This window comes from Colletotrichum abscissum (assembly GCF_030869225.1).
Source record: "Colletotrichum abscissum strain IMI 504890 chromosome Unknown Scaffold_68.1, whole genome shotgun sequence".
Taxonomy (NCBI): Eukaryota; Fungi; Ascomycota; class Sordariomycetes; order Glomerellales; family Glomerellaceae; genus Colletotrichum; species Colletotrichum abscissum.
Window position 1 is genome coordinate 133,937 of NW_026850512.1, and position 17,744 is coordinate 151,680.

The 17,744-nt window shown below is 38.8% G+C and overlaps 5 protein-coding genes across 5 annotated transcripts; 1 reads left to right on the forward strand and 4 right to left on the reverse strand.

The window, feature by feature from the left end:
* Positions 1–8,880: 8,880 nt before the first annotated feature.
* On the reverse strand, positions 8,881–9,693 carry CABS01_15527 (uncharacterized protein; the record flags this gene model as incomplete). The annotated part of the gene is made up of 1 exon (XM_060548862.1): positions 8,881–9,693. One exon carries the CDS (start codon positions 9,691–9,693, stop codon positions 8,881–8,883), a length of 813 nt encoding a protein of 270 aa, XP_060391744.1.
* A 1,073-nt stretch (positions 9,694–10,766) lies between these two features.
* Positions 10,767–11,435, forward strand: CABS01_15528 (uncharacterized protein; the record flags this gene model as incomplete). The annotated part of the gene is made up of 2 exons (XM_060548863.1): positions 10,767–11,165; positions 11,250–11,435. The coding sequence occupies 2 exons, from the start codon at positions 10,767–10,769 to the stop codon at positions 11,433–11,435; spliced, it is 585 nt and encodes a 194-aa protein (XP_060391745.1).
* A 195-nt stretch (positions 11,436–11,630) lies between these two features.
* Positions 11,631–13,253, reverse strand: CABS01_15529 (uncharacterized protein; the record flags this gene model as incomplete). Its single annotated transcript, XM_060548864.1, has 4 exons — positions 11,631–12,335; positions 12,389–12,523; positions 12,589–13,146; positions 13,200–13,253. 4 exons carry the CDS (start codon positions 13,251–13,253, stop codon positions 11,631–11,633), a joined length of 1,452 nt encoding a protein of 483 aa, XP_060391746.1.
* A 1,197-nt stretch (positions 13,254–14,450) lies between these two features.
* CABS01_15530 (inositol monophosphatase) lies at positions 14,451–15,467 on the reverse strand (the record flags this gene model as incomplete). The annotated part of the gene is made up of 2 exons (XM_060548865.1): positions 14,451–15,223; positions 15,350–15,467. 2 exons carry the CDS (start codon positions 15,465–15,467, stop codon positions 14,451–14,453), a joined length of 891 nt encoding a protein of 296 aa, XP_060391747.1.
* Positions 15,468–16,730: 1,263 nt separating this feature from the next.
* Positions 16,731–17,523, reverse strand: CABS01_15531 (uncharacterized protein; the record flags this gene model as incomplete). Its single annotated transcript, XM_060548866.1, has 2 exons — positions 16,731–17,336; positions 17,419–17,523. The coding sequence occupies 2 exons, from the start codon at positions 17,521–17,523 to the stop codon at positions 16,731–16,733; spliced, it is 711 nt and encodes a 236-aa protein (XP_060391748.1).
* Positions 17,524–17,744: the final 221 nt, after the last annotated feature.

The following is a 17,744-nucleotide window of genomic DNA, read 5'->3' on the forward strand; positions in this document are numbered from 1 at the left end:
GAGCGAGGGTCCTGCACTTCTCCACTGTCCCATTTCACTTCAAATTCGGGAGCTCGATCGAGGTTGGGTATACACTGGTTGAACGGCGGTGTCGTGTTGGTGTTGGTAGCATAGGGAGTAACCCCCAAAGCAGGATCCGTGGCTGTTTCGTGTAGGCTGAGTTCATAAACCGGGCTTTGTCGACCTGATTCGTGGATGCGATCTATGGTATCCATGCTCTGTAGCACTTAATGACCAACACGGTTTCCAAAGATTGTGAGAATGACCTAGACGGGAAGGGTAGAGTTGAAACTCGTGCCAATGAACGGTGCTCCTAAATGAAAGTTTCGACGATGAGTAAAGACGGACTGCATTATGTTCCACGCAGTGGTCAGTGGGATTAAGGAAATTCCATATACAAGCTAGAATTGAGTCCGGAACATGAACTGACTCGATTGAGACGGCTTATAGGTCAGTGTACATTGTGATTTCTAAGACTGCTAACGTTGCCAAATCGAACTGAAATACCCGCAAGCTGAACAACCAAACAAGTACCCACAAGCTGATAAACATGACAGCCTCGACTTTTGAAGTTTGACTGACGGAATATGCTTCCCCTTTCAGGTTAGTGGCAGCAAACCTTGCTAAGGAAGAGGATCACGAGTGTCCACGCAGGCATGATCGGGTTGATGTGAAGTTATGACTCGTTCTTAGAAGACCAGGCCAAGTCCGATAGTGGGGTGATGAGCGGTCATGGATCGGTGGATTGTAGGGTTGGCGGAGTTTTTTCAAGGGAACAAGAGAAATGATGTTAGAGGAAAGCAGACAATTGAACTAATTGCTTTTGTCGTTTGACTAGTGACGACAAAAGGATTACGCTACTCATATCTTTTTGCATACAAGTCGAAACGATCATTCTTAATAACGACATAGAGTTACAGATGCGGGTTCGACGGACTATGTAAGTGGACGTGACTAGAGAAATAATACGTTCTTGATTATAAGAAGGATGGTGCGTATTGCAAATGTTCTCTCTGATTGCTAATGACTCCTATAAGTAAACCAAACGTTATCCCCTCAGTAATTATACATATCGGATTAGAAGTCCAATTCGACCGCGGCATATAGCCGACTACGCAGGGGCTAATTAAGGGCCCTATTTATAATTATCGTAGCTAGCTTAACCTATAATTAGAACCTCCTTTTTATACTTATTATATAAATATTTATATAGTTTAATTAATCTTTTCGTTAACTATAGTTCGAACTAACTACTTTATAATAAAAATACTAATACTAATTAATAATTAAATTTTATTATTATAAATTAGTAAGGTATCTTATTATATAAAAAAGACGACTTTTTAATACCGTATAGAATAAAAAATTTATATTAATTAACTTTATAAAAATAAATAAAAAAAGGGGCAATTTTTAAATACTATATAGAATTAAATAATCGTAGCCCTTTACTATTTATAAGAAATTAACGTTTATTATATTAAACTATGTTAATTAATAAAACCGCTTAAATAACTAGATTTTTATTATTATTTTAAGTAGCTCTTTTATTAAATAATTTTTTTATAACCGGCTTATAATTAAAAATTAACTAGTTAAATTAGTAAAAAGAAATACTTATATAATAACTACTTACCTAATTAATTAGTATAATAAGTAAGCTTAATAATACGGTATAAAAAAGTATTACGTAATTAAAAAAAGATTTCTAAACGTAAATATTTTTAATTAGTATAATAAGAAGTATATAAGAGTTATTAAACTAAAAAATCTATAGTATATAAAAAAGTCTATTATTATAAGGATTTTATAAATACGACCTTAAGCCCGCAATTTAAATAACCTCTTTATAGCTCCCTTAACTACCCCCTAAGTATTATTTAAAAATATAGTATAAAAAATAGTTTAATAAAAAAAGAGGGGATTTAAAGATTTTAATAATATTAAGTTAAAAATATTACGGATCTCGGAAATTAATTTAAAAAAAAAGCGGCTATTCTAAAATAATCTTACGACTTCTTAATAAAGTTATTATTAATTTAAAAAAAAGTTAAAAAAACGAGGATCTAAAGGAAAAAAAAAAATCCTTTAAAGGGCTATTAAAAAACTTCTTTTTATACTAACTCTTAGTATAAAATTATTAATTTTAAAAAATTAACTAAGTAATAAAAAGGATTATTAATAAGTAATAATTACTTAACTATAATTAAGCTACGAAAAAGACTACTTAAAAAATATAAAATAGGGTACTAAGAAGCTATAAAAAACGAGATCTCTAAAATATTTAACCTTATTACGTACGAGTAATAAATAAGTATTTTTAATAAGTCCTTAAAATTTATAATTTTATAAAAAAAAGGGCTTAACTTTGTTAACTATACTTAATAGCCTAAATAGTTCTTAATAACCTATATAGCTCCTCTATAAGCCGCTCGGTATTTATTTTTAACTATTTTTATAAAATACTACTTTAAAAAAAGTAAGTTAAAAAAAGAGGCTATTTAAAAATTATAAAAAGTACGAAGCTTAAGAAGCTAAAAATATATAAAATAACAAAAATTAATAACTAATAAAAATCCTAAGACTAATTATTATATTGTTTTATAGTAATATAAACGTCTACCGCTATTATTAAAAAAAAGAACTACTAAAACCTACCTTTTTATACTAAATAAAAAAAAAGATCTTAATAAGTATAATAACTAGTAATTTAAAAAAGTAATAATAATCGTTAAAAATAATAAAAACGAGAGTAGTAATAAAATAGTAAAAAAAAACGGGAATTTTTTAAACCTTAATAAATTCGTTAAGTAATAAAAGTACGGATTTATTATAGCTAATACGCAGATTAAATATATCCTTATTAAAATTAAATATATTAATAATTACTAATATAGGTATAAGCTAGAATACGACCCTTAACGAGTTAGAGTAAAAAATAAAAAATAAAACCCGATTTTAAATAAAATCTTAATCCCTTATAAATAGGTAAATATTAACTTAGATTATTAAGGGACGTAAATATATAAAATCGTAAATTAATTTAATAACGAGTAAATTAACGTAGTATTAATTTACTTAATTAAGGTTTATAAAAAAAAGGGGCTATAAGAGTAACCTTTATTTTACGAAATCGTAAACGACCTTAGTTATTAGCTAGATAAATAGTTCGCAAGTATAAGCTTAGGAATTATAAAAATAGTTAATAAATTCTTTTATAAATAAGGGGTATTATTAATATAATTATAATTATAAGAACCGTATAAAATCTTAATAACGACGATTATAAAAAAAGGATTTATATTATAAAACTAGGTATAAGTTAATAGGGCGTATAATCGCTTTAATAAATTTAAAAAAAGGGTAAACGATACAAATTTCCTTTTTATAATTACTAATATTAATTTATTATTATAAAAAAATATATAAAAATAAAATATAATACTAAAAGTACGATAATTAATAATTCTACTTATTTTAATCTATAGCTCGTTACTATTATTAATACGAAATTCGGTACTAATTAGTTTATAAAAAAAGAAATAAATAATTTAAAGTTATTAATAATACGTAGCTATGTAAAGATTATATATAAATATTAAAAATATAATAATAAATACGAAATAATTTATTAATTTTAAAAAGATCTTTTTAAAAAAGAAATTATATTTTAGGGGGAAGTATAAGGTTTTATAAAAAACCTTAACGATATTTTATAATTATTATAAAAAGGTCGGGATTAGAAAATATTAGTACTATTTAGTAATTAATATCGTACTCGTAAGTAAAACCTTTAATTATTATTACGAAGCGGTGCGTAATTTTAATTAAAACGACTTTTTTAATATTATTAATATAATCTAAAGCCGTTTTAAGATTTATAATAAGAACCTAGAGCTCTTATTTAAACTACGAGCGATTTTTTTTATATTTATAACTAGGATAATAAAGAGTAAATTATAAATAGAGATCTTTAAAAAGCTTATTAATTAAATTAATAAGCTAGTAAAAACCTAGCTAAATAAGGGAACTAATAAATAAAAAATTAAATATTTCTATATTATAATTTAGTATATATTAAAAATAAAAATAACTTTATACTAAGTACTTAAAAATTATAAAACGCTATACTTAAAGCTAAAATCTAATTTTAATATTAAAATAAAAATGCCGTATTAAACCTACTTCTAGGTATATAACGGCCCTTATTAATAATATTAAATCGATCGAACGTATAATAAAAAAGGAAAAGAGGCTAAATATAATAATTATTAATAAGGAGGCTTAGATTTATTAAATAGGCCGAGATTTAACTTATAAATAGGGTAATAAAAAAATAATACTATATTTATAAAAAAGATAAATATTAGTTAAGTAATTACTTTAAAAAAGAGCGTACTAAATTATATAAATAATATAAAAAGTTAAAAGTAATAAATAGTAAAACTAGTTTTTATTAGTTTAACTAATTCCTTATTATATATAAAAGTAGATCTAGGGGTATAGAACTTAGTAATAATAACTAAAATAGCGGCTTAAAGTATCCGCCCCCTATAAAAAATTTAAAAAATAAAAAAAATCTTACCCCCTATACTAATAAATTAGATTATAATAAAATTAATAATATTAACTATTCTTTTTTTATTTTATTAACTTTTAGAAAATATATAAAGCTAAATAAATAAAGAGTAATAAAAGCTTTTAATAAGTAGGCTTTTATTTACGGATAGTAAGAGAAGGTCCCTTAGATAATAAATATAAAAATAGCTAAAAAAATAAATTTAATAGGGCCGAAGTCTATTTTTTAAACGTTTAAAAAGAAGATATTATCTTTTTTAATATTTAAAAAAAAAGAATAAAATACTAAGTAAATCTAAAGATAGCTAGAGGGGTCCTTTTTATACTCTCTAAATTATTTAAATACTAAGCTTATATAAATATTCTATATAAATAAAAAATATAGCCTAGATAATTTTTATAAGATTATTTTAAATATTAGAGTATTATAATAGTTAATAAAAAAAAAGGGGTAATTCTAAGTATTATAAAAGATCGCGCTAATAATACTTAATATATTAACGGCGGGTATTATAAAAATTAGTTTTAGCTTAAGTAAAGAAATCGTCGCCCTAGGTATAGTAAAAATAAAAACGTACTTCGGAACGATAACTTTTTATATTTTATTTATTAATACCCTATTTCTCTTATACTTAAAAAATATAGATTAAATAAGTATTATATTTAATAATACGAGGAATAAAATCTTTAGTAATAAGTATTTTAAGATAGTTAAACGACGATAGGGGTATACGTTTATAAAGCTTATTAATAATATAAAGTTAATTAATTACTTAACGGAAAGTGAGCTTAAACGACTATATTAGAAATTCGGGTACTCGTTAGTCGCGAGGCTATATAACTTTTTAAAATAATTAAATAATAATAATATTAAAATAGGGACGCTAGAATAATTAATAAAAGTATACTACTAATATTAAATAAATACGCAAAGCTTACGCAAATTTAAATTTAAATTACGTAATAAGCTTAACTTTAATTAGGAAATCGTTATTAATATTTTCTATTTAAATAATTAGCTAGTCCTATATATAATTAATATAGTTATATCTTTTTAAATAGGGCAATTCTTTTAGGATTTATAAATAAAAATAGTATAAGTAGCCTTATAAAAGGGATAGATCGATATATATTAAGGACCGCTAAATAGTATTAAAACCGATATTAATATTAGTTTTAAATTAGTAGAATTTAGAAAAAATATAATAGCTTATAATATATAACTAAAAGTCCTACTCGTTAAAGCGCACTATAATATTAAAAAAATAAAAAGGGTATATTAATAATTAAAAAGGGCGTTCAGAATTATTAAAAAAGAAAATCCCGATTTTATTAATAATAAATATTTCTAAATAATACTTAAATATTATAATAATATTATAAGGCCTAACGGGCTTATACTAACGCTATTAGTATTTAAAATATATTTAAAAACGACCTTAGCCTCGCTACTGTTACTAAATATAAGCTAACGAGCTTAAGTAGTTAAAAAAATAATACGGGTACTATATAAAGTAAATATAAAAAAGTAAGTTAACGAGGTAATTACTACGTATAATAGGCCTAATATAGGGGGTAATTTAAATATATTACTAAATTCGGATATATAAGTATAATATAAAATTACTTAATAATAAGCTAGGCTATATAAATTAATTTTTATTAAAGAGCGCTTTTATATAGTTATAAGAGATTATAATTAGCTACTTAAAATATTAATTATAGTAATTAAACTGTATTATATAGATCTTAATAAAGTAATTTTTAATTTATAAAAAAAAAAAGAGCTAGGGGAAACTATATAACCCGTAATAGAGGTATAAGAAATTATTTTTAATAAAATTGTTATAATAATACTAATAAATAATAAAGAAGAGGAAATTACTAAAAGAGTACTAATATTACTAGCGAGACGTTATAGAAAACTATAATAATAAGCCCTAATATAGTAATTTATTACTAATAATAAAGTAATTAATACTTTTTATATAGTAAAAAAGAAAGCCGATTTTAAGCTAGTAATTAAATTATATAAAGAAGGCATAATTATAATTATTAAAAAGCTATATAAAAAATTAAATCTTATTAAAGTAAATACTTTTTATAATCGAGGGGTTTATTAATTTATCCTCTATAACTTAAAAAAATATATAAACCTTTATATATTTAAATTACGAATAGTTCGTAAAATTAAAAAAAAAGGAATATCTTAGCTATATAAGAAGTCTAAATACGTAATTTAGAGGTATAGTAATATTAAAAAAGCGACGCTATTTATATAATTACTTATTATATAGCGTTATAACTAGCGATTAATAATAGTACTAATAGTATTATTATAAAAAAAGGGATATAAAATTTAGAGCTATAATATTACCTAGGCCTATACCTAATTAGCTACGGGGCTTATAAAAAAAATCCTAGCCTATTTACTAAAAAAAATAGCTAATAAGTACTTAGAAAGCACGATTATTAAAGTACTTAAGCTATTATATAAGCTCGTAAAATCGGGCACTTATTAATAAACTACTTATTACGATTTTTATATTAATTAATTATTAATAATTATCTCTATATACGACCCGTATTTATTAGTTTCTAAGTATAAAAATAATTAATTTAAGATCGTTAAAATATAAACTAATAATATATTAAGCTTATTTAATATTAATTTTATAAAAAAAGAAAATAAGGAGCTTTAAAAAGTAGGCTTCGTAGCGAAGCTAAAAGAGGTTTTTATAATAAATACTCCCCTAGTTTTTAATAATAAGATTTTAATAATTAAAAAGGAAACCGTCGTTTTTTAATAAAAAGGATAGGGTAAAAAAATTAACTTCGTTAATCTAAATATAACTAATATTAAAAAGTAATATAAAACTAAGCTCGTATAAAAAGTATATATTACGAGTATTTATTAGCCCGAAGTAATTTTTAATTATATTAGAGTAGTATAAGCTATAAATTTAACTAAACGAGATATTAAAGTATTTAATAAGTAGTTTAAGTAGTAATAAACGAATCTTAATTAAGGCCTCGTTTATTACTTAATCGACTTTATAATTAATAAGCTTTACGTCTTTATTAATAAGTTATTTATAAATAATAATAACTTTATTTCGTAATTAAAATATATTATTATCCTAGCTAACGAGAGTATAAATAAGAGCGAATTTATTATATATAATAATATAATTTATTATTTATTAACTAAAAATAAGTAAGTAATAAGAAGTATATTAGCGTTAAAAGTTTATAATATAATTAATAGCGTTAACCTTTCTTATATAATTTTAATAATACTAAAGAAAATTACTAATTAACTTAGTTTTTATCTATTTTAATAGTTATTTATACTAATTTATACTCGCTATATAAATACTTTATTAAATTAGAAATAATAAAAAAAAAGAGGTTTATAATTAATATTATAGCTTTTAAGTAATTATATAAAAGGCGCGAGATACTTAAAATCTATTAAATTAATAATAAAAATAACTTTATAAACGCTTTTATAAAAGTAGTACTAAATAAGGGGTTAAAGTAATTTATAAGTAGCGGAAAAGTTATTATATAAATAGAGGGATAGATTATATAAAAAAAATAAAAAAAAGGAGGAAAAAGAGATAGCTTAGTAAACGGGCCCGAGGTTAAATTATATCTCTAATTATAATAATTAAATTAATAAAAAAAAAAAGAAAGTTAGTATTAAATTAGAAATCTAATTCGACTATAGTATATAGCTAACTATATAAGGGCTAATTAGGGGCCCTATTTATAATTATTATAGCTAGCCTAACCTATAGTTAGAACCTCTTTTTTATACTTATTACGTAAATATTTATATAGTTTAATTAATCTCTTTATTAACTACGGTTCGAACTAACTACCCTATAATAGGGATATTAATAATATAACCTTTGTAAGCTCTTGATGGATCATATAAAGGCGTACACAGGGATGAGAATACCTTACTAAAGATAGAATCGTCGAGATTTTTTCGAACTTGAATAGATCACTAATCTCAAGCCCTATCTAGCATGCTCAGATGAGCATGCCGGCGAGTGAAAGATACGGTGACAGAGTTAAATTGATCGCTACAGTCGGTCTTTTTCTTTTCTAAATTACTGGCGTTTTTGCCTCATGATGTATACCGGCGTTTCGAACTCACAGCATCGTTAACATCTGTCGAGACCGAGAGATGACCAAATTCTTGTTGCAGGTTCTGTTCGACCATTTCCATTGATAGAAAGTTTATAAGCTATCCAGAATATGCTACTACATGAAGGGACTCGTTGTTGCTAGTCAGATAATCTCAACTGCAAGTCCCGGCTTCAACCACCTGACCTTGTCATCAACACCCTCATCTTTGAAATCCTTCGCCAGTCCCTCCTCAAACTGCGTGAAATGACCCCACGACTTGTCGTAATGCATGGGCACTAAATGGTCTGCCTTGATCTCTCGGAAAAGACGAGCCGCCTGCTTGCCGTCCATGGTGATTTGCAGCGGTGCGTCCCTGTCCGGAAACTGCACATGGGCGGAACCGAGATTCATCATGGCGATGGGAACGTGAAACTTGTCGGCAATCGTAGTCAACTCGTCCATGTACACCGTGTCGCCCGTGAAATAGACGGCGTTCGGCAGCTTGTTCGGCCCAAGCCCAAAGTCGTCCGACGACAGCAAGAATCCAATGCATTCACCGCCGGGTAGGTGCTGGCACGGGGTGGCCGTGATGCGGAAGACCTTTCCGCCGATGCGTCTCTCCACGGTTGTCCATGGCTCCATGCCGACGACCGCCGGGCGAGGAGCGAGGTTCTTGGCTCCGTCCACGGTCGTGAAGACGTGCCGGCCGTCGAGGAGCCGGCGGCCCAGCTCGTCGAGATTATCGGGGTGGTCTTCGTGGCTCAACAGCACTGCGTCGATGGGAGGAAGCTGATCGAGCTTGAGGGCAGGATCTTCGGTGTTCTGGAGGATAGTGATACCCACGTCCCAGGTGGTGCCTGCTGGAGAAAAGAAAGGGTCGGTCAAGAAGCGCACGCCATCGATATCAAGGATGGCCGTCGCAGTTCCAATGTGAGTGATGCTCACTCTGGGCTTGAAGTTGGTTCTGGAAGACATTGTCGAAGGTTTGATGGAAATCTCGGTCGTTGTAACGTCTCGAGAGGGGCTGGTGGTAGATGATGCGACTGAAGGTAGAAGCTATTGCGTAGCGTCGTTGTCGTTCATCTTCGTTGGAATAAGTGTTTCAAAGTCTTCCTTATATGTGGAAGGCTATATGCTGTATAAGTTCCGATTCCTTTCGGGGATTGGGAAGAAGGCTTTCTCACGTCTGATCAACCCAAGACTTACAACTGGCAAACACGATTCAGCAGTAGACATTTTGACAAATTCATGTAAGACGCCGATTACCAACCTAAATGCATACCATGATTGGTAAGGTAGTCCCTTCAGAGGTACATGTAGATAGCACTTTTGACTTGGTTTGGCCTGTGGGCTTGACAATAACAACAACGCTAAAGTCAATTGCCTTTCATTGAAATGACTTCATCTTGAGATGCGTAGGGAGAAACTTCAAAAGGCGGAGTACTTAAATTTGATGCCGAACTATTTGGAATGTCTGTTTGTTGTAGCATCAACTGGGAATCATGGTCACATTCCATCACTAATCAGCAGGAAGGATTTGTCAGTTGTAGATGCCTGGAGATGATCAAGCTTAGAAACAATAATCCTTGATTGCGGATGGGCCGACATTGAGTCACGAGCTTGACTGTCATCGTAGTTGCAGGACGAGTAGCGGTAAACGAGGCGTTCCTCCATAACACCTCTGCGCTTGACCAGAATAGGATTCATAATTCGCCAAGACATCTCTAATCCGGCGTCATTGCAGACATTGGTGGCTTCCGATTGGTCATTCCTCATCTGTTCGAGGCCCCTCGATCGTTCTCCATCATCTGGGGATCTCTTGTCTTGGCGGATTATGATACCTTGTTTGGCCTAACGCCATCCACTGTAGACCCCTTGTACACTAAGACACAGAAAGCCCGGAACCTTTCTATACGAATATATGACCCAGAAGCCAGCGATAATACAAGTCGCCAGACGATTAGCAACATCATCCGCTCACATCACCACTCGTACAACACCTTCTTCAGATTTCTTTCCGGAGTTTCGCGGCAAACAAGATAATCACCATGGCGTCTGCAGCAGTATCGATGCGTTCCATGCTCGGCGTGCCAGCGTCTACAACCTCCACGAGCGACAGCATCCTGGTCATTATCGACGCTCAGAACGAGTACGCAACCGGCAAGCTGGCAGTCTCAAACGTCGAAGCATCCCGAACAAGAATCGCCTCTCTGCTTGAGAAATACCGCGCCGCAAGGGCTCCCGTCGTCCACGTCGTCCACGAAGTGCCGGCCGGTGCCCCCCTCTTTACCCCCGGCACCGAGCTCGCCGAGGAATTCTCAGAGCTGAAGCCGCTCGAGGGGGAAAGCGTGGTCGCCAAGAATTTTCCAGGCTCCTTCACGGGTACGAACCTGGAAGAGTTGCTAAAGGCTACCGGAAGGAACAAGGTGGTTTTGACTGGATACATGGTACGATGATTTGTTATTGGACGAGAAAGGCGCCTGGTGGAAGAAAGTGTTACCAGAGACTAACTTTTTTTTTTCCTCCGGCAGGCGCACGTTTGTATCTCGACTACTGCTCGACAGGCGAGTGAAAAGGGGTGGGACGTGATCGTTGTGGAAGACGCCGTCGGTGACCGCGATATCCCCGGGGCAAATGCTGAGGATTTGACAAAGATCGCGTTGGCTGAAATTGCGGATGCATTCGGTACTGTGGTGAAGAGCAAAGATATTGCATAGCGCTTTGCCATTAGGCCAGATATTTCTGGTAGGGCGGGCAGCGCGTTGTTCATTCCCATCATTGGATATTACTTGGACCGTTACTCTCGTCGTTGCCGTCGTCGTCCGTGCTGTGCTGCCATTGTCGTCCTTGCTATGCAACCATAATTACGTCTGCCATAACATAAGCTGATGAGGTCTACCGTAGACCAAATGTTAACCAAGAAGCACTGTCCGCCTATGTAATAAGACATCCTCATATCCTTGTTGGCGTATAATCTCAGCATTTCTCGCCAACTGTTCACAGATGGCCTCATCATCGCCTCCAAATATTTCCAGCGCACCCCTCGCGATATGCAAAGGAAAGAACGCAGATGCTGTGCCATAGAGTTTCATGTCCTCCTGCATCAAATAGCCTGTACTTTCAAGGATATAAGTTGCGAGCTGGAGAACCTTTTGGGTCACCGCTCTGCTTGCGGGGTATTCTCCGCCTATCAGAAGACAATCTTGCGAGATGTTTGGGTGGTGTGCTGCTAATCGCTGTATCTGGGTGGCACAAATAATCCAGAACGCCCAGTAGTGACTCAACGAATTAGCCACGGTGATGTTTGGGAATTCGAGGCTGGCGGTACCGGCTGGTGAAACGCTTTGTAAACGTGTCAAGTCCCCCATAGCCATGTTTGCTGATTTGTGCCAAAAGTCCAGGCGGTTGATAGCTTCCACAAACTGGATGGCGGCTTTGCGGGCGGCAGATTCACTATCGTCGTTACAGTGATCAAGCATTTCGAAAATAGCGGGTATGGCGCAGGCCTCACTCAAGAGGGCCTGGAGGGGATCTTGGACTACACGCCGAAACGGCTCTTCTTTCCACTCAGGCGCCCCAAGAAAGGTCGATTTCCGAGTGTCAAACGCGTGGAGAATCTGAGATATCAGCACAGGTAACCTGAAGTGACGATGAATACAGGCTGTCGTACCAGAATTGGTCTGAACCCAACGAAGAGTTTGTGGGGTGTTCCAGAAGCGTAGAATTGCGGCGGGCGGAGTTGAATTAGCTCACCGATGCCCCTTGCGTGGACTGTCGCTGCAGAGCCCGATGTGGGAAAGAATTTCTGGGACAGTCTTATGTGAGTAAACGTACCTACAAGAGACCGAATAGAGACGGAGAATCTCCTACCTCTGACAGGAACAAGCACATAATGGCTGCAGATATCTCGGTATAGTTGTTCGGATCATCATTGGCGCGTGGGATGAGGTACCCTACAGCCTTGAGCGCCGAGGAGTGCGCTTCAATGGCTTCGTGGACAGGAGCTCGCCCCTTGGGGCCTCTGGCCATCAGTGAGATCCCCAGAGCTTTGATGGCGGAGGATAAAGGTCCGTCATGCCTCCCATCTGTCCCGACGATCCCCGGCAGAACTTCCACCCATGCTCCGCATATTCGAGACTGCGAAGGCTTTGAAGTGCTGGACATCGAACCTAACTCGTTGGCGGGGACAAAGTTTTGTATGCACATTGAGAGTACGTCGCTGAGCGGCCAAGTCAAGGCCCGAGTCGGAGGTTTCGGCCTCTGACTTGCGGGATTGGGTGTCCTGCTTTGACGTGCCCGCTTCTTCCGCTGACCGGAAGCGACCGAGCCTGGTGATGAGGGTTGACGAAATACAATGTGCTTCTTGTACCCTGGACAACCGAGGCCAGAGAAGACACACTGAGAGCAGCATGGCTGCTTTCCGTCGCACTGCCAAGCAGAGCGTCAGTCAGGTCGTCATCATACTTTTGCGGGGCTCTTACGCCAAGTTTTCGTCTTCTGCACTCATCGCAGACTGTAAGTTGTTTGGTCTTCATATCTGGTCGGTGCCGTAGCCAGACATTGTGTGGACACCAATCGCCGCAGTCACAAATATGCTGGTCTCGGCCCACGACAATGGAGGGCGTAGTCTTCAGCGCGGCAACGGGGGTTGTTGGGCCTTTTGTGTTCGGGGGTTCGCATCCAGCATTGACCACTAACGGCGTTCGGTTACGGCCCCCCCCACGTGGCGCTAAGGAGCTGTTGGGTTGCCGGCTTTGGGCCGGGTCCGGATAGGACTTCTTAGTAAAAGAGAAATGGTACGTCTTACATTACATATGTTCAATCGTCTGAAGATGAAAATAATGCGACATCTTTGAAATCGTTCATGTGGCAACACTCTCTGGTTAATGTGAGATGGAAATAGCCTTCGGACGAACACCTACACCAAGTTTGCCAAGTAGATATGGGAAAATGGTGCGGACTTCATCTACTTCATCACAACCACCAAGCCTCATCGCCGTTTTTTTTTCTCATCCAGATGGGAGTGAGGCAAAGTCAATCAAGGTAGTTACACATGAATAAGGCCAGACGAAACAAACGTGTGTCGTCTACCGTACGTACCTTTCACACATTCAGGGCCCGCCTACCTTACGCCTTCCTCGCCTAAGGCGTTGACCGGGCCTTCCCTCAACCGTACCTTCCCCCTCCTATCCTCATCAACCACAAGGTGTCTTCTACACGTGACACACTACCTCACCGCCCGTCACGAGGCTGAAAGGGTATATACCCCTCCTCAAACTCATTCCCGTCACCAGCCAGCAGGCGCCCGTCTAGGTCGACGGGTCAGGTCAAACTGGCTGGGTGGTGGAGTGGTTTATGGTCGACAATCTTAAACGCCAACCAGCCTACTCGACGACAGGCTTAGCGATCGAGTTCGAGTCCCGGAATGAGCACCAAGAGATGTAGCCCCCAATCGCCACCGGGGGGGTGAACTCTTTTTACTAGATGTAGCTAATAAACTTACTTTGCTTTGATGCTAGCATGGTTATACGGTATCTTATATTGGAATTACAGTCAGGTGATGTAAGGGAATAGACGTTTGGTATTTGAGACTCCAAGACATGGTCTATATTGTAGATCTACCCATCAAATCTATGGCCTGTTTCCTCCTCATCTAGGTACCTTATCCAAACCTCATTCACGTTCATTCATTCCTTCATCCATCATCAAACTCCCCTCCCATCTCCCACCTCTCAAACAGAGTAATCCAACTTCTTATCCCCCATCACCCCCCAAAACTCCTCCACAAGCTCCTTCTGCCCGCCCGGAGCCCCCCTCACGGCAAGATACACCCTCTCGTCAACAGCAGGCTCCCACACCCCCGGATTCCCGCCCGCCATGATGCCGCCCGCCTCGGTCAGGATACACCAACCCGCACACACGTCCCACGCCCAGCACCCGCCCTCCCAATACGCGTCCAGCTGTCCCGCCGCCACGGCAGCAAGGTTCAGCGCCGCGGAGCCGAGGGCGCGCATGCTATGCACCATCGCGCCGCCCGTCTCCTTCGTCGCCGCCAACTTCTTGAACGTCTCGGCCTTCAGGTCGAAGTTGGGTCCGTCGCGGGTAGATCCCCACTCGCACGCCAGCAGCGCGGAGTCCAGGCCTTTCAGGGGGATGGGGTTCTTGGCGAGGGGCAGTTTCTGTGCCGGACCACCGGCGCGGCGCATGTAGCTCCCCTTACCCTTGATGCCCGTGAACAGGAGGTCCTGGAAGGGGTTGTAGATTACGCCGACGACGGGGACGTGGTTGACGGCTAGACCTAGAGAGATGCAGGCGTCGGGAAAAGAGTGGACAAAGTTTGTGGTGCCGTCGATGGGGTCGACGACGAAGGTAGGTTCGGGGCCGAGGCGGGTTCCTTTTGTGTAGGTTTCTTCGCCCATGAAGGCGATGGTGGGGTAGCGTTGGGAGAGGCGGGTGGAGACCATTTTCTCGACGGCTTGGTCTGTTTCGGTCACGATGTCGACGGCTGTTTTGAGAGGTGGTGGAAGAAGTTAGTCCAGATCTTGCGGCTTGTTTGAGAGTGTTGAGGGTAGGGGGGAGGGCGCGTTTCAATGGATGTAGGGGTGAAGGGGTAGGATGAGGGACTGCATACAGTTGAGCTTGGTGTCCTGGTCAATCGAGGCCGGGTTCGCGGACATGATCATCTTGCCCGCCTCGGTCGCGATATCGAGGAGGGTGTCGTGGATTTCTTGGAGGTTGAGGTCCGCCATCGTGTCCTGTCGTTGGTGGTGAGCTTATGGATCTGTACAGCTAGCGAGCTATAATCGTCTAGTGAAGAGCAATCGGGACGTATGAAGAAATCCGATTGAGGACTAAATCAATTGGAGACTTTGTAGACGTCTTGTATACTTTGAAAAAGAATGCTTTACAAGATGGAGGTTGTCGATCAATGTTTTAGCAAGCTCCAAATGGGGAGATCTTTTTTTTGGAGGGGCAGAAGATGGGAGGAGGGGGGAAATCGGAATGGATGGCGGGGTGGTTTGGAGGGGAAAGAAAGGAATGAGGTCACAAAAAGTTGGTCCAAGTTCCAACGGTTCACTGTGGGGAGAGCGGGCGGATCTCACCCTCTGCCCACTCCCATGTGTTCTTCAGCTCGGCGCGATTGGAGCGCACCCAGGTACTCCGTACGGTACCAAAATACCTTATATCACCTGAGCTGAGTGGTCACCGATATTCCCGACCCACTCCGGCTTCCATACCATAGAGCTCGGAAGGTGGTCTCCCACCGACCGGGCTTTCTCGGCGGGACACTGCGCCGGTCAGCGAGGAGCGGATGTACCGCAGCGGGGGACAATGGCGCTTCGTCGACGGAGTATGCGGCCGGGGGGCTCCCATTAGATGAACGGCCGACATAATACGCGCAGGCCATTCACGCCTTACCTGACCTTACCATATATGAGGGATTTCTCAGTATCGGTCATGTCTCGTAAAGTCGTCACCTAGGTAATCAACTGGTGGAGACCCGGTCGACTCATCATTTCCCCCGGAGGGTTTTCCATCAAATTTCTTGGCCGACGGCTCCGGCGGGATACCGGGAAACGGGCATGCTAACTTTTCTCTTCCCCCAAAGGTTAGTACACATTGGGAGGCTTTTTTTTCTGGCGGTTCAACCTGTTCATATATTCTACCGCGTCAAAAAAGATGGAATCAGGCGAGAAAACATGGAGAATAGAGGTTATAAAGCAGAGCCCAAACGCCTTTGAATTCTCACAAGACAACCATATCTTGCCCATTTCCCAATCGTGACATGTCCCGGAGACCCAGTTCCTCCCACTTTCCTGGCCCGCTTTCCGTACGGATGCTCGTTACGCGTTGCCCTCCCGAAGAAAACAGACAATCTGCCCTCTTCAACTTCATCTTCAACTTCCCTCCGCTGCTTCTTTAAAAACTCTTGTCTAGTTTCTCATCTTTGTGCTTTGCGGTCTCATTGACGGGAAATTTCACAATCGGGTTTTCGAGCCTGCGCTACCGTATCATACGTTCTCCCGGAAGATCGACCTCCGTTCTGTCGGGCTCTCGCCGCTGTCCTTTTTCTGTTGTTGCTGCTGCTGTTGCGGCGCACCCGTATCGACAATCGGCCGGGGGCTGACGCCGCGCAAGCTGATGTTGCTCGGCTCAGCGTCGTCCTCGAACGGATTCCTGCCGCCAGCCTTGTGGACACCTAGACCGCCGTCGTCATCCCGGCTGAGGCTGCGGCCCCGCGCCGGCTCATCGTGGGGGTTGGGAGTCGAGGCAAGGTTCATGCTGTAGCTGTTGTCGTTGTGGCCGCCGCCGCGGTACCCCAGCTCCTGCTCCTCGTAGTTTCCGTAAGGACCATAGGTCTCGGCCTCATGGCCCACGCGCGCATCCCACGCCTCATCCGGATCGAGCGGTCCGAAGCCCCGGCGCGGTGCACCAGCACCTCCCGAGGGCTGCTCGTAGGCTCCGGCGGCAGAGCGGTTGTTGCGGTTCTTGAAGGAGGTGATCTTGTCGTTGATCCAGCCGGCGATGCCGCTCGGCGCAGGGCGCGGGGGTCCGTATGACGGCGGCGGATCGGATTTTCGGAAAGGTATGTAGGAAGAGAGGGATGGGGGTGGAAGCTATTTTGTGCAACGCAGGTTAGTCGCGAGACAGAGCATGATGGGAATAGGTGCTAGGGAATGGGAGAGCCTTGTTACGTACACCTAGTCTCCGGGCGCGCAGTTGGGTGAAGATGACCCAGCCGGCACCGCCAACAATGGCGAGGACCAGGATGGCGATGACGATACCTCCAGCGGCTGACACCATGGTTGCGATTCAATTGCGACGATGCAAGGAAAGTGCGCTTGGCGTTGCGGGGGAAACTGAAGCGTTTCTCACCAGCAAGACGTCGATTCAGCAACGACAATGGAGGAGTAGGTGATGTTGGTTGAAGGCGTGCGACGAATGATGGAGGTCCAGCTCATGGGAAGGCTGACGTGTGAGATGGTCCAACCGTTAGTAGTGGTGGTGTTGGTGATTGGTGTGTT